General features: G+C 39.8%; 3 protein-coding genes across 3 annotated transcripts; all 3 read right to left on the bottom strand.

The window, feature by feature from the left end:
* Positions 1–573: 573 nt before the first annotated feature.
* On the bottom strand, positions 574–2,257 carry LOC306933768 (E3 ubiquitin-protein ligase TRIM21-like; the record flags this gene model as incomplete). The annotated part of the gene is made up of 1 exon (XM_079516078.1): positions 574–2,257. The coding sequence occupies one exon, from the start codon at positions 2,255–2,257 to the stop codon at positions 611–613; it is 1,647 nt and encodes a 548-aa protein (XP_079372204.1). The 3' UTR covers positions 574–610.
* Positions 2,258–4,346: 2,089 nt separating this feature from the next.
* LOC306933893 (E3 ubiquitin-protein ligase TRIM39-like) lies at positions 4,347–6,298 on the bottom strand (the record flags this gene model as incomplete). Its single annotated transcript, XM_079516260.1, has 1 exon — positions 4,347–6,298. One exon carries the CDS (start codon positions 6,296–6,298, stop codon positions 4,655–4,657), a length of 1,644 nt encoding a protein of 547 aa, XP_079372386.1. The 3' UTR covers positions 4,347–4,654.
* A 9,698-nt stretch (positions 6,299–15,996) lies between these two features.
* Positions 15,997–17,643, bottom strand: LOC306933725 (E3 ubiquitin-protein ligase TRIM39-like; the record flags this gene model as incomplete). The annotated part of the gene is made up of 1 exon (XM_079516035.1): positions 15,997–17,643. One exon carries the CDS (start codon positions 17,641–17,643, stop codon positions 15,997–15,999), a length of 1,647 nt encoding a protein of 548 aa, XP_079372161.1.
* Between the last annotated feature and the right edge of the window lie 4,437 nt (positions 17,644–22,080).

The following is a 22,080-nucleotide window of genomic DNA, read 5'->3' as shown; positions in this document are numbered from 1 at the left end:
TTATTCATATTTTAGTCATCTGAAAAGTTTAACTTTGTCTGGTTTTAGTCGACTAAATATAAAATCAGTTTAGTATTTTCGTCAGTGACAAAAGGTTGACGAAAATTCTCTGTCGCTGCTAGAGAGCACAATATGCAAGTCTACCACAAATTGAACAAATATTACCCAGTGATTTTGGCCAGATTAAACAAATTTCGCATAAAAGATTAACATAATTTTGGTTAGATTCTTGTACATTGACATGTATATATTATTTCAATAAAAGACTGAATAAAAAACACTGTACAAACAACAACATAAGTCTATATAATGTAGGTAGTAGTTAGTCTTTATTCATTAACATCAGCTGCACAGTGAAATATATTATAAACATTAGAATCATCTTCAATGGCTTCAACGTTCATTTAATTGAAGTTCTTTTAAAAAAAAAAATTAGAACATTTAATTTAACAATTGGATGGATTTGACAGTTTGATGAGAAAATCTATTATGAATTTTACTGTTGGTATGTTGAACCTAGAGACCCCAAGCCTGGGTCGCAGCACTACATTACCTTAAATATACACACTTAAATCACAATGAATATTGTCACAGAAAGCTGAGGATGAGTCTAATTTGTGTAACTGACAGGAGAGATGGTCAGGGGAACAGAGTTTTTACCACCCTGGTTGCCATGTGGATTGAAGTATGGATAGAGTTTCTCAGTGAAGGTGCAGCCAGTGAAAGAGTAGATTAGAACTCTGGCCTCCACATCATAAAAGGAGACCAGACCTTCCTCGTAATCCACAAACAATCCCACTTTCTGGAGGTTCTCTCTTACAGTGAGGAGGACATAAGGGTCAGCAAGAGCCTTGTACTCATTTATATTAATCATACATATAAGCCAGTAGCCGTTTTTTGGAGTCAGTGCATTTATTCCCTTGAAATTCTTCCTGTTGATGGACTCTCTGGCTACTCCTAATTCCCAGGCAGTCTTCCCTTTTACTTGTATCTCGTAGTAAAACCTTCCTGAGGAGAAGCTTCGTTTTCCTAAAACAGAGAAATTCTGGGAGAATCTCTCTCTGTTTGGGAGGTTCTTCTTTACATCTCCATGACTCACTTGTTTTCCATCCTCAGACAGGATGAGGTTGGGATGTGCTGTATCAGGGTCCAGAGTTACATCTACTGCATATTGCTGGATCCTCCTCAGCTCAGCATCACCCAGCTTCTTCATCTCTTGACTGACTGTCTTCTCCAGCTGAGCCACAGCTGTGCTCACAATCCCCACATATGAAGACTGATGGACCTTGACCTTTGTCCAGTCTTTGGTGGGTGGAGGGATGTTGATGGACGTGAGGTTCTGGAGGAGGTGGAGGTGGTCTTCAGTGTGTGAGAGTTGCCTCAGCTCAGAGCTTCTCTTCTTCAGCTTAGTGATTTCCTCTTCCAGCTCTTTAATGAAGCCTACAGCCTGTTTCTCTGTTGTTTTCTGCTTCTTTTCAATCACATGAATGAGCTCAGCCTGGCTTCTCTCAATACAGCTCACCAGAGCAGTGAAGACATGCACACTGTCTGCTATCTCTCTGTCTGCATCTTTCTTGCTGAGGTCTACTGATTGTTTGACCTGCTGAATCTTCTCTTGTCTCTCCTGGATCATTTGCTGAACTTCGGCCTCTGTCTTTCCCAGCTCAGCCTTCTTTCCATCATATTCCTCTCTCAGAGATACAAATTGGTGCAATTTGTGGTCTGACTCAGTGCAGAACTGACAAACACACACGTTGTCAGTCTTACAGAACAGTTCCAGAGGTCTGTCATGTTTCTTACACATCAAGTCTTCCAGGTTCTTCACAGGGTCGATGAGTTTGTGTCGTGTTAACGCTGTGACTCTCTGATGAGGCTCCAGGTGAGTCTCACAGTAGGAGGTCAGACACACCAGGCAGGACTTCACGGCCTTGAGCTTGTTCTCAGAACAGATGTCACAGCACACTTCATCTGGTTTAGCAGCTTCCTGGATGGCGTTGGAAGTTGTTTTCATCTGCTTTGACTTCCTGAACTGATCAACCATCTCAGAAATGAAAGTATTGACAAAGATCTCCGGTCTTTTATAGAAGCTTTTGTTACACAGTGGACACTGACACACATCATTAGTGTCCCAGTAATGTGTGATGCAGGCTTTGCAGTAGTTGTGTCCACATGGAGTGGCGATTGGATCAGTGAACACGTCCAGACAGATAGAACACAGGAACTGCTCTTCTGACAGGAGACTGCTGGCAGACGCCATTTCTACACACTGGGAACAAAGGTGAAAGTCAAGTCAGTTGTGTAGGCCTATAGCACATTTCATACCATTAGGCTTAATGCACTAACCACAGCCACACACACGCACGCACGCGCACACACGCGCGCGCGCGCACACACACACACACACACACACACAAGGTGTGACTAAACGCACCAAAATGCAACTTAGTAAAACGTACTTCTTAAACTAAAGGATACTTCTTATTTATACCAAAACCAAGCTAGTATACTGTAGTATTTGAGAATCGATGCAAACACACTTTGAGTTTACCTCACTGAAACACTCCATTGAGACAATTATGAACCACAAAATAAGAACCACGGCTAATTAGAAAATATGTGTTTTTGGTCTGTATTCTGTATAGAAAAGTGTATGTAGCCTTTGCTCATTGCTCACCTGTCAATGTCTGTAATTCGTTTCCGTTTATACAAAATCCAGTTGATTTGAAGTTGTTATTGAAATTTAGCTCTGGTTTTTACTTTCGCTTTTGAAACGTCATTGAGATTTCGCAACAGCAGCAGTGTCATATTTCATGATGTGACAAAGTGCAGAACACACCTTATGCTATGCGTATGCGCACGCGGCACACACACGCACGCACGCAAGCGCGCGCGCACACACACACACGCACACACACACAGTTCTCTAAAACGTTTAATCACCAAATGTAAGAGCTAAGACTAGTAAGAGTAATTTGCTTAGCATGTCTCCCTCTAGTGGCTGCCAGGGAAGGAGACAACCAAGGTATTCCTGTGTAGTCTGACAGTCGGGGTTGTGGGGTGGGAAATATGGTATAGGCCTACTAGTCTTTTTTTATTGGCCTAAAATATTGTCTATATACATACATTCATGAATCCACTTGCTGACCGTCTGTCGGTATTGAGCAATTTTCTTGTTTCTTAATTGTGACCCTGCAGGCTACCATTAACATCCTAAATGTTAACTTTCCTTATAATAATAATAGCTCAGATTTATATAGCGCTTTTCTAAGTACCCAAAGCACTTTACATAAAACATTACAACATGCTTTAAGTAGCATGTGACATGTCAAACTAGGGGGTTTTCATGATTCTGAATCCATTTCAAGCATTAGTTTGGCACAGCTTACACTCCTTGGGCTAAACAGCCATAGCCACTTGCCAAAATGCGCCCAAGATGTGCTGACCTCATCACATTTGTCATGATGTCTATCGCCGTTTTTAGCCCAAGGAGTGTGCTGTCACATGCTACTAGGAAAGTTTGACATTTTTGCCTGCCATAGGATGTTAATGGTGGGGTCACAAGAAGAAACCACTATAAAAAAATGCTCAATACTGACAACCGGTCAGCAAGTGGATTCATGAATGTATAGACAATATTTTAGGCCAATAAAAAATACTATATACCAAATTTCCCCACTTAAAACAAAAGAAGCCTGTTGGCTGCCGGACTAGTGCAAGAGAAGTTTAGAAGCCTAGAGGCTTATAGAATAGATAAACTCTGCTCAGACTAGAGAGGCTTTTAGAATAGATAAACTCTGCTCAGAGTCAGACATATAAAAATGTATACATTTATTTCAAAAGACATACCATGTGATACTGTCAAAATATATGCACCAGCCCTAGAGCTTATCAATCAGCACATGCTAGTGGCATCACATACTGAACAAACAGTCACCATAAGCCAGTGGTTCACAAACCTTTTCATGTCATGTCAAAATGATACGTCTACCACAAGTTGAACAAATATTACCCAGTGATGTAATTTTGGCCAGATTAAACAAATTTCGCATAAAAGATTAACATAATTTTGGTTAGATTCTTGTACATTGACATGTATATATTATTTCAATAAAACAAGATAAAACACTGAATAAAAAAACATACAAACAACATCATAAGTCTATATAATGAAGGTAGTAGTTAGTCATTTATTCATTAACATCAGCTGCACACAGTGAAATAATATATTAACATCAGAATCATTGATGTTAATGTCTCTAAAGCACAAAACTGATTTTTCACCTAAAATCTTCAATGGAGAACACCATTTGCAAACCATATTAGTCTTGTCAGATACGTTCATTTAATTGAAGTTCTTTAAAAAAGTTTAATTCCTTCCCTGTGTGTGTGTGTGTGTGTGTGTGTGTGTGTGTGTGTGTGTGTGTGCGTGTGTGCGTGCGTGCGTGCAAATTATGACAATAAATCCTTAATTCTTGGGATTATAAACATGTGTGGCCTGGCTGTTTGGGGACTAGTCTGGGAAGGAAGAAGTCCACCTTTTATGTTGCACCTAGAGACCCCAAGCCTGGGTCGCAACACTATACAAGTATACATGAACCTTAAATATACACACTTAAATCACAATGAATATTGTCACGGAAAGCTGAGGATGAGTCTAATTTGTGTAACTGACAGGAGAGATGGTTAGGGGAACAGAGTTTTTACCACTCTGGTTGCCATGTGGATTCAAGTATGGATAGAGTTTCTCAGTGAAGGTGCAGCCAGTGAAAGAGTAGATAAGGACTCTGGCCTCCACATCATAAAAGGAGACGAGACCTTCCTCATAATCCACAAACACTCCCACTTTCTGGAGCTTCTCTCTTACAGTGAGGAGGACATGAGTGTGAGCAAGAGCCTTGTACTCATTTATATTACTCATACATATAAGCCAGTAGCCGTTTTTTGGAGTCGGTGCGTTTATTCTCTTGTTGATGGACTCTCTGGCTACTCCTAAATTCCAGCCAGTCTTCCCTTTTACTTGTATCTCGTAGTAAAACCTTCCTGAGGAGAAGCTTCGTTTTCCTAAAACAGAGAAACTCATGGAGAATCTCTCTCTGTTGTCTGGGAGGGTCTTCCTTACATCTCCATGATTCACTTGTTTTCCATCCTCAGACAGGATGAGGTTGGGATGTGCTGTATCAGGGTCCAGAGTTACATCCACTGCATATTGCTCGATCCTCCTCAGCTCAGCAATGGCATCACCCAGCTTCTTCATCTCTTGACTGAGTGTATTCTCCATTTGAGCCACAGCTGTGCTCACAATCCCCACATATGAAGACTGATGGACCTTGACCTTTGTCCAGTCTTTGGTGGGTGGAGGGATATTGATGGACGTGAGGTTCTGGAGGAGGTGGAGGTGGTCTTCAGTGTGTGAGAGTTGCCTCAGCTCAGAGCTTCTCTTCTTCAGCTTAGTGATTTCCTGTTCCAGCTCTTTAATGAAGCCTACAGCCTGTTTCTCTGTTGTTTTCATCTTCTCTTCAATCACATCAATGAGCTCAGCCTGGCTTCTCTCAATACAGCTCACCAGAGCAGTGAAGACATGCACACTGTCTGCTATCTCTCTGTCTGCATCTTTCTTGCTGAGGTCCACTGATTGTTTGACCTGCTGTATCTGCTCTTGTCTCTCCTGGATCATCTGCTGAACTTCGGCCTCTGTCTTTCCCAGCTCAGCCTTCTTTCCATCATATCCCTCTTTCAGAGATACAATTTGGTGTAATTTGTGGTCTGACTCAGTGCAGAACTGACATACACACACGTTGTCAGTCTTACAGAACAGCTCCAGAGGTCTGTCATGTTTCTTACACATCAAGTCTTCCAGGTTCTTCACAGGGTAGATCAGTTTGTGTCGTTTAAACGCTGTGACTCTCTGATGAGGCTCCAGGTGAGTCTCACAGTAGGAGGTCAGACACACCAGGCAGGACTTCACAGCCTTGAGCTTGTTCTCAGTGCAGATTTCACATGACACTTCATCTGGTTTAGCAGGTTCCTGGATGGCGTTGGAAGTTGTTTTCATCTGCTTTGACTTCCTGAACTGATCAACCATCTCAGAAATGAAAGTATTGACAAAGATCTCTGGTCTTTTATAGAAGCTTTTGTTACACAGTGGACACTTACACACATCATTAGTGTCCCAGTAATGTGTGATGCAGGCTTTGCAGTAGTTGTGTCCACATGGAGTGGCGATTGGATCGGTGAACACATCCAGACAGATAGAACACAGGAACTGCTCTTCTGACAGGAGACTGCTTGCAGACGCCATTTCTACACACTGGGAACAAAGGTTGAAAGTCAAGTCAGTTGTGTTGGCCTATAGCACATTTCATACCATTAGACTTAACATGAAGAACCATGTGAACAGCACCTAACCACAGCCACACGCAGGCAGACACACACACACACACACACACACACACACACACACACACACACACACACACACACACACACACACACACACAAAATGTGTGACTAAATGCACCACTAAAATGCAGAACTTGCATAAAACTTGAGTAAAACGTACTTCTTAAAGGATACTTATGTATACCAAAACCCTGATCAAGCTAGTATACTGTAGTATTTGAGAATCGATGCAAACACACTTTGAGTTTACCTCACCGAAACACTCCATTGAGACAATTATGAACCACAAAATAAGAACCACGGCTAATTATAGCCGCAATTTGCAACTCTAGATTTTTTTATAATGGGATGAATCTAGAGTTGCAATACCCTCCATTGACTCCCCACTCATCCAATTTGGTTTGTGATCTGCTTGTCTTAAACAACGTTAAACTCACAAACATTGCAGCTGTAGACCCAGCTTGAATTATCCTCTTTCAATCTGCCGAGCTTGTTTTTCATACAAATCCCCCGTAGACATGTTATGAGCTACTTTCTGTCAAGACATCCTCTGTAGGCGATTCTTTTTCTAAGTGTTGCAGTTTGGAAGCACTCTTTTGTGTTAACGGGTCGCGCTGCTGCCTCCTGCATTATGTGTAAATTCGAAACAGGTGGTACGCTGGGCCGTTCAGTGACCAAACTCCAGCACTTAGAAAAAGAATCACCTGCACAGAATTTCTTGACAGAAAGTAGCTCATAACATGTCTACGGGGGATTTTTATGAAAAACGGCAGATTGAAAGAGGATAATTCAAGCTTGGACTACAGCTGCAATGTTGGTGAGTTTAACGTCGTTTAAGACAAGCAGATCGCAAACCAAATTGGATGAGTGGGGAGTCAATGGAGGGTATTGCAACTCTAGATTCATCCCATTGTAAACAAATCTAGAGTTGCAAATTGCGGCTAGGCTAATTAGAAAATATGTGTTTTTGGTCTGTAGCCTATTCTGTATAGAAAGGTTTTATGTAGCCTATGCTCATTGCTCACCTGTCAATGTCTGTAATTCGTTTCCGTTTATACAAAATCCAGTTGATTTGAAGTTGTTATTGAATTAGCTCTGGTTTTTACTTTCGCTTTTGAAACGTCATTGAGATTTCGCAACAGCAGCAGTGTCAATGTGTCATTTTTCACGATGTGACAAAGTGCAACACACACACACACACACACACACACACACACAGTTCTCTAAAACGTTTAATCACCAAATGTATAAGAGCTAAGACTAGTAAGAGTAATTTTGCTTAGCATGTCTCCCTCTAGTGGCTAGTCCGGCAGTCGGGGTTGTGGGGTGGGTGGGAAATTTGGTAATACTATAGTCTTTTTTATTGTCCTAAAATATTGTCTATATACATTGACATTCATCCATTCCAAGCATTAGTTTGGCACAGAATACACTCCTTGGGCGACCCAAAATGCCCAAAATGTGCTGACCTCATTTGTCATGACGTCTATGGCCGTTTTTAGCCCAAGGCCTAGTGTGCTGTCACATGCTACTTAAAGCATGAGGAAAGTTTGACATTTTTGCCTGCCATAGGATGTTAAAGGTAGGGTCACAAGAAACCCCTATTGCTCAATACTGACAACCAGTCAGAAAGTGGATTCATGAATATTTTAGGCCAATAAAAAAGACTATATACTAAATTTCCCACTTTAAACAAAAGAAGCCTGTTGGCTGCCGGACTAGTGCAAGAGAAGTTTAGAAGCCTAGAGGCTTATAGAATAGATAAACTCTGCTCAGACTAGAGAGGCTTTTAGAATAGATAAACTCTGCTCAGAGTCAGACATATAAAAATGTATACATTTATTTCAAAAGACATACATGTGATACTGTCAAAATATATGCATCAGCCCTAGAGCTTAACAATCAGCACATGCTAGTGGTATCACATACTGAACAGTCACCATAAGACAGTGGTTCACAAACCGTTTCATGTCATGTCAAAATGATACTCATTAACCCTATTTGAAAATACATGCCAAGGACGCCCATAAGAGAACATTTTTACAGCTCTAGCAGTAATTTTCAACCATTTTCATTTCAAGGGCCCCCAGTTTGACATGTATTAGTCTACAGATTCCCATTTAACTATCTCTGGGATCCATGTTTTAGTCTACAGACCCCCATTTAACTATCTCTGGGATCCATGTATTAGTCTACAGACCCCCATTTAACTATCTCTGGGATCCATGTTTTAGTCTACAGACCCCCATTTAACTATCTCTGGGATCCATGTATTAGTCTACAGACCCCCATTTAACTATCTCTGGGATCCCAATTTATATTGTAAAATCAATGTTAATTTAACTCTGCAGAGTGTACAAATGGAACCAAATGGACCCCTTAGGGGTCCATTTGGTTCCATGTTTTACACTCTCAGAGTTACAGTCCATTTGGTTCCAAACTATCATTTAGCTGGGGACCCCCTGGAACTCTCTCAAGGACCCCTAGGGGTCCCCAGACCCCACTTTGGGAACCACTGTGCTGATGTCATCACATACTGAACAGTCACCATAAGCAACCTCACCACTGAATACACACATTATGCATAATTGTAAAGAACTGTGGCCACACGATTAATTGTACATCAAGAGTTTATATTAAGGTTCAAATACTGGAAGTCAAAGGATTGCACATTCTCTCTCTCTCTTCCACTGTTAGCTTACAGTATGTATGATTCATGATGACTATTTTTATGTATTAGATGTATTACCATGTTTTTTGTTCTTGCTTACTGTAAATCGCTCTGGATTGAGTGTGTCTGCTAAATGCCTAAATTGTAATTGTTATACTCTATACAGTAGCAATAATGAATGATTACTATCGCAATTATAACCAACAAATGAACAACAATAACAATGTGATGGATTGGGATCGCTAGACTCTGCAGTGGTGGACGGTACTTTGTATAATGGTCTATCATTTCAGAAGTGTTGGACAGGTAAAAATCACAAAGATTTCAAATGGTGCAAAACATGTATTGTTTATACAATGGGTTCAATAGACAGTGGTGTGACATAGAAGAAATATTGTGAGGGATCCAAGTCAAAGTCCTAAGCAGTAAGACATGACAACATAGGATATACTGTAGGTTTCCATCCAGTATCGTTTAACAAGCAAAAATCTATTTAGATGTGAAGTTCATAGTGTTGTAATATAACAATCCTACAGTATCATGTTTGTAACCTCCAATCCCAGTGGTGGAAAAAAGCACTCACATTTCTTATTTAAGTGAAAATATCAATACTGCAATTATGTGCAATATAGAAATCTGTTACAAGTAAATGTCTGGAATTCAACCTTAAAAGTACAAAAGTAGTGGCTTCAAAATATAGTACCAAAAGTAAAAGTATTCATTGTGCAGAATGTCCCATTTGAAGTTTTCAAATGAATAATCTTTTGAAAATAGCAGATCTACAAGCTCACAATGTGTTAGGCTGAGCTCACACCTTTCATGCAATTCTCGTGCTCGTTGGATGCTCGTTGGGTAGTGTCATGGCCGCCCAATGTATTGCCAATGGAGGTCACATGGTTTGACCCAACATTGTGTTGTGTGAGGGGGAGGGGCGCAGTCGTCCGCCCCTCCCCCTCACACAACACAATGTTGGGTCAAACCATGTGACCTCCATTGGAAATGCATTGGGCCGCTGGGCGGCCATGACACAACACCCAACGAGCACAGAATTGCATGAAAGGTGTGAGCTCAGCCATAGTGATAACTTGTACATCGGCTATTTTTAAATAGACAAAATCTATAGGGCTTAAGTGGTTATTGTATGGTTTGTAATAATAATCTGAATTAGCAACTACTGTAGTAACTAAAGTTTTCAAATAGTTGTAGTAAAAGTATGGAAATTGGAATTAATCGGAAATACTCAAGTAAAGTACATATAGTATACCTTGTAAATGTACTTACTTTCCACCAGTCCAATCCTAATAAACCAGAAGGAAGTGTGACAACAGCTTTGTGTTCATCATCAAAAAGCAGCATACAGACCCTAAACCTAAATTCAGGTTATTCATGTGAAAAGTTTTACTTTGTCTGGTTTTAGTCGACTAAATATAAAATCAGTTTAGTATTATTTTCGTCAGTGACAAAAGGTTGACGAAAATTCTCTCTCTCTCGCTGCTAGAGAGCATAATATGCAAGTCTACCACAAATTGAACAAATATTACCCAGTGATGTAATTTTGGCCAGATTAAACAAATTTCGCATAAAAGATTAACATAATTTTGGTTAGATTCTTGTACATTGACATGTATATATTATTTCAATAAAAGACTGAATAAAAAACATACTGTACAAACAACAACATAAGTCTATATAATGTAGGTAGTAGTTAGTCTTTATTCATTAACATCAGCTGCACAGTGAAATATATTATTAACATCAGAATCATCTTCAATGTCCATTTGCAAACCATATTAGTCTTTTCAGATACGTTCATTTAATTGAAGTTCTTTTTAAAAAAAAAGTTAGAACATTTAATTTAACAATTGGATGGATTTGACAGTTTGATGAGAAAATCTATTATGAATTTTATTGTTGGTATTGCCCTACATTGTCTTCCTTCCGTGTGTGTGTGTGTGTGTGTGTGTGTGTGTGTGTGTGTGTGTGTGTGTGTGTGTGTGTGTGTGTGTGTGTGTGTGTGTGTGCAAATTATGAAAATAACTCCTTAATTCTTGGGATTATAAACCTGTGTGGCCTGGCTGTTTGGGGACTAGTCTGGGAAGGAAGAAGTCCACTTTTTATGTTGCACCTAGAGTAGCCTGGTTAATAAACCAGACCGAATCAGCCGTTGGCAAAAAAAAGTTGCCTACCAGCGGATTATATACCGCGACAGTGTTGTGTGATATTAGTCTGGTTTATTAGCCAGGCTACACCTAGAGACCCCAAGCCTGGGTCGCAACACTAAACACACACACACGCGCACACACGCGCACACACACACACACACACACACACACACACACACACACACACACACACACACACAAGGTGTGACTAAACGCACCAAAATGCAATTTAGAGTAAAACGTACTTCTTAAACTAAAGGATACTTCTTATTTATACCAAAACCCTGATCAAGCTAGTATACTGTAGTATTTGAGAATCGATGCAAACACACTTTGAGTTTACCTCACTGAAACACTCCATTGAGACAATTATGAACCACAAAATAAGAACCACGGCTAATTAGAAAATATGTGTTTTTGGTCTGTATTCTGTATAGAAAAGTGTATGTAGCCTTTGCTCATTGCTCACCTGTCAATGTCTGTAATTCGTTTCCGTTTATAAAAATCCTGTTGATTTGAAGTTGTTATTGAAATCTAGCTCTGGTTTTTACTTTCGCTTTTGAAACGTCATTGAGATTTCGCAACAGCAGCAGTGTCATATTTCATGATGTGACAAAGTGCAGAACACACCTTATGCTATGCGTATGCGCACGCGGCACACACACGCACGCACGCAAGCGCGCGCGCGCGCACACACACACACACACACACACACACACACACACACGCACACACACACACACAGTTCTCTAAAACGTTTAATCACCAAATGTAAGAGCTAAGACTAGTAAGAGTAATTTGCTTAGCATGTCTCCCTCTAGTGGCTGCCAGGGAAGGAGACAACCAAGGTATTCCTGTGTAGTCTGGCAGTCGGGGTTGTGGGGTGGGAAATATGGTATAGGCCTACTAGTCTTTTTTTATTGGCCTAAAATATTGTCTATATACATACATTCATGAATCCACTTGCTGACCGTCTGTCGGTATTGAGCAATTTTCTTGTTTCTTAATTGTGACCCTGCAGGCTACCATTAACATCCTAAATGTTAACTTTCCTTATAATAATAATAGCTCAGATTTATATAGCGCTTTTCTAAGTACCCAAAGCACTTTACATAAAACATTACAACATGCTTTAAGTAGCATGTGACATGTCAAACTAGGGGGTTTTCATGATTCTGAATCCATTTCAAGCATTAGTTTGGCACAGCTTACACTCCTTGGGCTAAACAGCCATAGCCACTTGCCAAAATGCGCCCAAGATGTGCTGACCTCATCACATTTGTCATGATGTCTATCGCCGTTTTTAGCCCAAGGAGTGTGCTGTCACATGCTACTTAAAGCATAAGGAAAGTTTGACATTTTTGCCTGCCATAGGATGTTAATGGTGGGGTCACAAGAAGAAACCACTATAAAAAAATGCTCAATACTGACAACCGGTCAGCAAGTGGATTCATGAATGTATAGACAATATTTTAGGCCAATAAAAAATACTATATACCAAATTTCCCCACTTAAAACAAAAGAAGCCTGTTGGCTGCCGGACTAGTGCAAGAGAAGTTTAGAAGCCTAGAGGCTTATAGAATAGATAAACTCTGCTCAGACTAGAGAGGCTTTTAGAATAGATAAACTCTGCTCAGAGTCAGACATATAAAAATGTATACATTTATTTCAAAAGACATACCATGTGATACTGTCAAAATATATGCACCAGCCCTAGAGCTTAACAATCAGCACATGATAGTGGTATCACATACTGAACAGTCACCATAAGACAGTGGTTCACAAACCGTTTCATGTCATGTCAAAATGATACTCATTAGCCCTATTTGAAAATACATGCCAAGGACGCCCATAAGAGAACATTTTTACAGCTCTAGCAGTAATTTTCAACCATTTTCATTTCAAGGGCCCCCAGTTTGACATGTATTAGTCTACAGACCCCCATTTAACTATCTCTGGGATCCCACTTTATATTGTAAAATCAATGTTAATTTAACTCTGCAGTGTACAAATGGAACCAAATGGCCCCCTTAGGGCTTAGGGGTCCATTTGGTTCCATGTTTTACACTCTCAGAGTTACAGTCCATTTGGTTCCAAACTATCATTTAGCTGGGGACCCCCTGGAACTCTCTCAAGGACCCCTAGGGGTCCCCAGACCCCACTTTGGGAACCACTGTGCTGGTGTCATCACATACTGAACAGTCACCATAAGCAACCTCACCACTGAATACACACACATGCATACTGTGGCCACACGATTCATTGTACATCAAGAGTTTATATTAAGGTTCAAATACTGGAAGTCAAAGGATTGCACCCCCCCCCCCCCCCCCCCCCCCACAAGCACCCTGTAGGCATTACATTTAGTTTGACTCGTACTCAATATTGTGAAAATAGCCAAACTACAAGCTCACAACACCTCACACTGCAAGGTGTTGTGAGCTTGTAGATCGGTTATTTGCAAAATGTTTGCCTCTTTCTTACATATTTGTCAATTTGGCCAATTTGGTATGAATCATGGAATTGTAACTTTATAAATGCACAAATATGTTTGGTTTGGTTTGTTGTTGAGTGAGAAAATGGATTGATTGAATACTTTATTTTATCAGTTTCAGAAACTGGAAAAAGAAAATATATAATATATATTATTATAGAGATATTCCACTGTTAGCTTACAGTATGTATGATTCATGATGACTATTTTTATGTATTTGATGTATTACCATGTTTTTTGTTCTTGCTTACTGTAAATCGCTCTGGATTGAGTGTGTCTGCTAAATGCCTAAATTGTAATTGTTACTCTATACAGTAGCAATAATGAATGATTACTATCGCAATTACAACCAACAAATGAACAACAACAACAATGCGATGGATTCGGATCGCTAGACTCTGCAGTGGTGGACGGTACTTTGTATAATGGTCTATCATTTCAGAAGTGTTGTACAGGTAAAAATCACAAAGATTTCAAATGGTGCAAAACATGTATTGTTCATACAATGGGTTCAATAGACAGTGGTGTGACATAGAAGAAATATTTAAATATTGTGAGGGATCCAAGTCAAAGTCCTAAGCAGTAAGACATGACAACATAGGATATACTGTAGGTTTCCAGCCAGTATCGTTTAACAAGCAAAAATCTATTTAGATGTGAAGTTCATACTGTTGTAATATAACAATCCTACAGTATCATGTTTGTAACCTCCAATCCCAGTGGTGGACATTTTTTATTTAAGTAAAAATATCAATACTGCAATTATGTGCAATATAGAACTCTGTTACAAGTAAATGTCTGGAATTCAACCTTAAAAGTACAAAAGTAGTGGCTTCAAAATATAGTACCAAAAGTAAAAGTATTCATTGTGCAGAATGTCCCATTTGAAGTTTTCAAATGAATAATCTTTTGAAAATAGCAGATCTACAAGCTCACAATGTGATAGCGATAACTTGTACATCTGCTATTTTTAAATAGACAAAATCTATAGGGCTTAAGTGGTTATTGTATGGTTTGTAATAATAATCTGAATTAGCAACTACTGTAGTAACTAAAGTTTTCAAATAATTGTAGTAAAAGTATGGAATTAATCGGAAATACTGAAGTAAAGTACATATAGTATACCTTGTAAATGTACTTACTACTTACTTTCCACCAGTCCAATCCTAATAAACCAGAAGGAAGTGTGACAACAGCTTTGTGTTCATCATCAAAGCAGCATACAGACCCTAAACCTAAATGGAATACAATTCCATGCAGGTTATTCATATTTTAGTCATCTGAAAAGTTTTACTTAGTCTGGTTTTAGTCGACTAAATATAAAATCAGTTTTTAGTATTATTTTCGTCAGTGACAAAAGGTTGACGAATATTCTCTCTCTCTCTCTCTCGCTGCTAGAGAGCATAATATGCAAGTCTACCACAAGTTGAACAAATATTACCCAGTGATGTAATTTTGGCCAGATTAAACAAATTTCGCATAAAAGATTAACATAATTTTGGTTAGATTCTTGTACATTGACATGTATATATTATTTCAATAAAACAAGATAAAACACTGAATAAAAAAAAACATACAAACAACATCATAAGTCTATATAATGAAGGTAGTAGTTAGTCATTTATTCATTAACATCAGCTGCACACAGTGAAATAATATATTAACATCAGAATCATTGATGTTAATGTCTCTAAAGCACAAAACTGATTTTTCACCTAAAATCTTCAATGGAGAACACCATTTGCAAACCATATTAGTCTTGTCAGATACGTTCATTTAATTGAAGTTCTTTAAAAAAGTTTAATTTAACAATTGGATTGATTTGGCTGTTTGATGAGAAAATCTATTATGAATTGTATTGTTTGTATTGCCCTACATTGTCTTCCTTCCCTGTGTGTGTGTGTGTGTGTGTGTGTGTGTGTGTGTGTGTGTGTGTGTGTGTGTGTGTGTGTGTGTGTGTGTGTGTGTGTGTGTGTGTGTGTGTGTGTGTGTGTGTGTGTGTGTGTGTGTGTGTGTGTGTGTGTGTGTGTGTGTGTGTGTGCGTGCGCGTGTGTGTGTGTGTAAATGATGACAATAAATCCTTAATTCTTGGCATTATAAACATGTGTGGCCTGGCTGTTTGGGGACTAGTCTGGGAAGGAAGAAGTCCACCTTTTATGTTGCACCTAGAGACCCCAAGCCTGGGTCGCAACACTATACAAGTATACATGAACCTTAAATATACACACTTAAATCACAATGAATATTGTCACGGAAAGCTGAGGATGAGTCTAATTTGTGTAACTGACAGGAGAGATGGTCAGGGGAACAGAGTTTTTACCACTCTGGTTGCTATGTGGATTCAAGTATGGATAGAGTTTCTCAGTGAAGGTGCAGCCAGTGAAAGAGTAGATAAGAACTCTGGCCTCCACATCATAAAAGGAGACAAGACCTTCCTCATAATCCACAAACACTCCCACTTTCTGGAGCTTCCCTCTTACAGTGAGGAGGACATGAGTGTGAGCAAGAGCCTTGTACTCATTTATATTACTCATACATATAAGCCAGTAGCCGTTTTTTGGAGTCGGTGCGTTTATTCTCTTGTTGATGGACTCTCTGGCTACTCCTAAATTCCAGCCAGTCTTCCCTTTTACTTGTATCTCGTAGTAAAACCTTCCTGAGGAGAAGCTTCGTTTTCCTAAAACAGAGAAACTCTTGGAGAATCTCTCTCTGTTGTCTGGGAGGGTCTTCCTTATCCTATCTCCATGACTCACTTGTTTACCATCCCCAGACAGGATGAGGTTGGGATGTGCTGTATCAGGGTCCAGAGTTACATCCACTGCATATTGCTGGATCCTCCTCAGCTCAGCAATGGCATCACCCAGCTTCTTCATCTCTTGACTGAGTGTCTTCTCCAGCTGAGCCACAGCTGTGCTCACAATCCCCACATATGAAGATTGATGTACCTTGACCTTTGTCCAGTCTTTGGTGGGTGGAAGGATATTGATGGACGTGAGGTTCTGGAGGAGGTGGAGGTGGTCTTCAGTGTGTGAGAGTTGCCTCAGCTCAGAGCTTCTCTTCTTCAGCTTAGTGATTTCCTGTTCCAGCTCTTTAATGAAGCCTACAGCCTGTTTCTCTGTTGTTTTCATCTTCTCTTCAATCACATCAATGAGCTCAGCCTGGCTTCTCTCAATACAGCGCACCAGAGCAGTGAAGACATGCACACTGTCTGCTATCTCTCTGTCTGCATCTTTCTTGCTGAGGTCTACTGATTGTTTGACCTGCTGTATCTGCTCTTGCCTCTCCTGGATCATCTGCTGAACTTCGGCCTCTGTCTTTCCCAGCTCAGCCTTCTTTCCATCATATCCCTCTTTCAGAGATACAATTTGGTGTAATTTGTGGTCTGACTCAGTGCAGAACTGACAAACACACACGTTGTCAGTCTTACAGAACAGCTCCAAAGGTCTGTCATGTTTCTTACACATCAAGTCTTCCAGGTTCTTCACAGGGTCGATCAGTTTGTGTCGTTTTAACGCCTTGACTCTCTGATGAGGCTCCAGGTGAGTCTCACAGTAGGAGGTTAGACACGCCAGGCAGGACTTCACAGCCTTGAGCTTGTTCTCAGCGCAGATGTCACAGCACACTTCATCTGGTTTAGCAGCTTCCTGGATGGCGTTGGAGGTCTTTTTTATCTGCTTTGACTTCCTGAACTGATCAACCATCTCAGAAATGAAAGTATTGACAAAGATCTCTGGTCTTTTATAGAAGCTTTTGTTACATAGTGGACACTGACACACATCATTAGTGTTCCAGTAATGTGTGATGCAGGCTTTGCAGTAGTTGTGTCCACACTGAGTGGTGATTGGATCAGTGAACACGTCCAGACAGATAGAACACAGGAACTGCTCTTCAGACAGGAGACTGCTGGCAGACGCCATTTCTACACACTGGGAACAAAGGTGAAAGTCAAGTCAGTTGTGTAGGCCTATAGCACATTTCACACCATTATACTTAATGCACTTCACATGAAGAACCATGTGAACAGCAACCTAACCACACACACACACACACACACACACACACACACACACACACACACACACACACACACACACACACACACACACACACACACACACACACACACACACACACACACACACACACTGTGTGACTAAATGCACGAAAATGCAACTTAGAGTAAAACGTACTTCTTAAAGGATACTTCTTATTTATACCAAAACCCTGATCAAGCTAGTATACTGTAGTATTTGAGAATCGATGCAAACACACTCCATTGAGACAATTATGAACCACAAAATAAGAACCACAGCTAATTAGAAAATATGTGTTTTTGGTGTGTATTCTGTATAGAAAAGTAAGTTGTATGTAGCCTATGCTCATTGCTCACCTGTCAATAATGTCTGTAATTCCCGTTTATACAAAATCCTGTTGATTTGAAGTTGTTATTGAAATTTAGCTCTGGTTTTTACTTGCGCTTTTGAAACGTCATTGAGACAGCAGCAGTATATCTTTCATGATGTGACAAAGTGCAGAACACACACTATGCTAGTATGCGTATGCATACACACACACACGCATGCATACACACACACACACACACACATGCATACACACACACACACACACACACACACACACGCGTGCGTGCGTGTGTGTGTGTGTGTGTGTGTGTGTGTGTGTGTGTGTGTGTGTGTGTGTGTGTGTGTGTGTGTGTGTGTGTGTGTGTGTGTGTGTGTGTGTGTGTGTGTGTGTGTGTGTGTGTGTGTGTGTGTGTGTGTGTGTGTGTGTGTGTGTGTGTGTGTGTGTGTGTGTGTGTGTGTGTGTGTGTGTGTGTGTGTGTGTGTGTGTGTGTGTGTGTGTGTGTGTGTGTGTGTGTGTGTGTGTGTGTGTGTGTGTGTGTGTGTGTGTGTGTGTGTGTGTGTGTGTGTGTGTGTGTGTGTGTGTGTGTGTGTGTGTGTGTGTGTGTGTGTGTGTGTGTGTGTGTGTGTGTGTGTGTGTGTGTGTGTGTGTGTGTGTGTGTGTGTGTGTGTGTGTGTGTGTGTGTGTGTGTGTGTGTGTGTGTGTGTGTGTGTGTGTGTGTGAGTGTGTGTGTGTGTGTGTGTGAGTGAGAGAGAGAGAGAGAGAGAGTGTGAGGGCTAAGACTAGTAAGAGTAATTTTGCTTAGCATGTCTCCCTCTAGTGGCTGCCAGGGAAGGAAGCCACTATAGACAACCAAGGTATTCCTGTGTGTGTAGTCCGGCAGTCGGGGTTGTGGGGTGGGACATTTGGTATACTAGCCTATAGTCTTTTTTTATTGGCCTAAAATATTGTCTATATACATACATTAATGAATCCACTTGCTGACCGTCTGTCGGTATTGAGCACTTTTTTTGTTTCTTGTGACCCTGGCTACCATTAACATCCTAAATGTTAACTTTCCTTATAATAATAATAGCTCAGATTTATATAGCGCTTTTCTAAGTAGGCCTACCCAAAGCACTTTACATAAAACATTACAACATGCTTTAAGTAGCATGTGACATGTCAAACTAGGGGGTTTTCATGATTCTGAATCCATTCCAAGCATAATTGGCACAGAATACACTCCTTGGGCAAAACAGCCATAGCCACTTGCCAAAATGCGCCCAAAATGTGCTGACCTCATCACATTTGCCATGATGTCTATGGCCGTTTTTAGCCCAAGGAGTGTGCTGTCACATACTACTTAAAGCATAAGGAAAGTTTGATGATTTTTTGCCTGCCATAGGATGTTAATGGTGGGGTCACAAGAAACCCCTATAATAATTGCTCAATACTGACAACCGGTCAGCAAGTGGATTCATCCATGTGAACATCCATGTTTTAGTCTACAGAACCCCATTTAACTATCTCTGGGATCCATGTATTAGTCTACAGACCCCCATTTAACTATCTCTGGGATCCATGTATTAGTCTACAGACCCCCATTTAACTATCTCTGGGATCCATGTTTTAGTCTACAGACCCCCATTTAACTATCTCTGGGATCCATGTATTAGTCTACAGACCCCCATTTAACTATCTCTGGGATCCATGTTTTAGTCTACAGACCCCCATTTAACTATCTCTGGGATCCATGTTTTAGTCTACAGACCCCCATTTAACTATCTCTGGGATCCATGTATTAGTCTACAGACCCCCATTTAACTATCTCTGGGATCCCACTTTATATTGTAAAATCAATGTTAATTTAACTCTGCAGTGTACAAATGGAACCAAATGGACCCGTTAGGGGTCCATTTGGTTCCATTTTTTACACTCTCAGAGTTACAGACCCATAAGGGTCCATTTGGTTCCAAACTATCATTTAGCTGGGGACCCCCTGGAACTCTCTCAAGGACCCCTGGGGGTCCCCAGACCCCACTTTGGGAACCACTGTGCTAGTGTCATCACATACTGAACAGTCACCATAAGCAACCTCACCACTGAATACACACATTATGCATAATTGTAAAGAACTGCGGCCACACGATTAATTGTACATCAAGAGTTTATATTAAGGTTCAAATAATGGAAGTCAAAGGATTGCACTTGTACCTTAACAAGATTTCAGCCATCATAGGGCTACAATACAACACACAAAAACCAATTCAAGCCTTCAGTGACGACTAGGCCTATATACAAATATGCTTGAGTTGGTGATTTGAAGTCCCAGGATTGCACTTAATTGCCACCTTCTGGCATTCACATTTAACCTCAAATGTTTTTTATACACATAATCCCCCCCATTAACCTTTCAGGCTGCAGCTCATATTTGAACTGGAAACCCCCCACCCTGGCATGGCACCCTGCTAGGCATTACATTTAGTTTGACTGATACTCAATATTGTGAAAATAGCCAAACTACAAGCTCACAACACCTCGCACTGCAAGGTGTTGTGAGCTTGTAGATCGGTTATTTGCAAAATGTTTGCCTCTTTCTTACATAATATTTGTCAATTTGGCCAATTTGGTATGAATCATGAAATTGTAACTTTATACATTTTTGGTTTGGTTTGGTTTGGTTTGTTGTTGAGTGAGAAAATTGATTATTGATTGAATACTTTATTATTATTTTATCAGTTTCAGAAACTGAAAAAAAGAATATATATAATATATATTACTATATAGATATTCCACTGTTAGGTTCTTAGCTTACAGTATGTATGATTCATGATGACTATTTTTATGTATTTGATGTATTACCATGTTTTTTGTTCTTGCTTACTGTAAATCGCTCTGGATTGAGAGTGTCTGCTAAATGCCTAAATTGTAATTGTTATACTCTATAGCAATAATGAATGATTACTATCGCAAAGTCCTAAGGACATGTGTCTGTGGGATAGGTTTCCATCCAGTATCGTTTAACAACCAAAAATCTATTTAGATGTGAAGTTCATAGTGTTGTAATATAACAAATCTACAGTATCATGTTTGTAACCTCCAATCCCAGTGGTGGAAAAAAGTACTCACAAAATATCAATACTGCAATTATGTGCAATATAGAAGTCTGGAATTCAACCTTAAAAGTACAAAAGTAGTGGCTTCAAAATATAGTACCAAAAGTAAAAGTATTCATTGTGCAGAATGTCCCATTTAAAGTTTTCAAATGAATAATCTTTTGAAAATAGCAGATCTACAAGCTCACAATGTGATAGCGATAACTTGTACATCGGCTATTTTTAAATAGACAAAATCTATAGGGCTTAAGTGGTTAATGTATGGTTTGTAATAATAATCTGAATTAAGCAACTACTGTAGTAACTAAAGTTTTCAAATAATAGTAAAAGTATGGAAATTGGAATTCATTGGAAATACTCAAGTAAAGTACATATAGTATACCTTGTAAATGTACTTACTTTCCACCAGTCCAATCCTAATAAACCAGAAGGAAGTGTGACAACAGCTTTGTGTTCATCATCAAAAAGCAGCATACAGACCCTAAACCTAAATGGAATACAATTCCATTCAGGTTATTCGTATTTTAGTCATCTGAAAAGTTTAACTTTTAGTCTGGTTTTAGTCGACTAAATATAAAATAAGTTTTTAGTATTTTTTCTACACACTGGGAACAAAGGTGAAACTGAAAGTCAAGTCAGTTGTGCAGGCCTATAGCACATTTCATACCATTAGGCTTAATGCACTAACCACAGCCACACACACACACACACACGCACACACACACACACACACACACACACACACACACACACACACACACACACACACACACACACACACAAAGTGTGACTAAACGCACCAAAATGCAACTTAGAGTAAAACGTACTTCTTAAACTAAAGGATCCTTCTTATTTATACCAAACCCCTGATCAAGCTAGTATACTGTAGTATTT

The sequence above is a fragment of the Electrona antarctica genome, assembly GCF_951216825.1.
Source record: "Electrona antarctica genome assembly, chromosome: 12".
NCBI classification, from domain to species: domain Eukaryota; kingdom Metazoa; phylum Chordata; class Actinopteri; order Myctophiformes; family Myctophidae; genus Electrona; species Electrona antarctica.
This window is presented reverse-complemented; position numbering and strand designations above follow the sequence as displayed.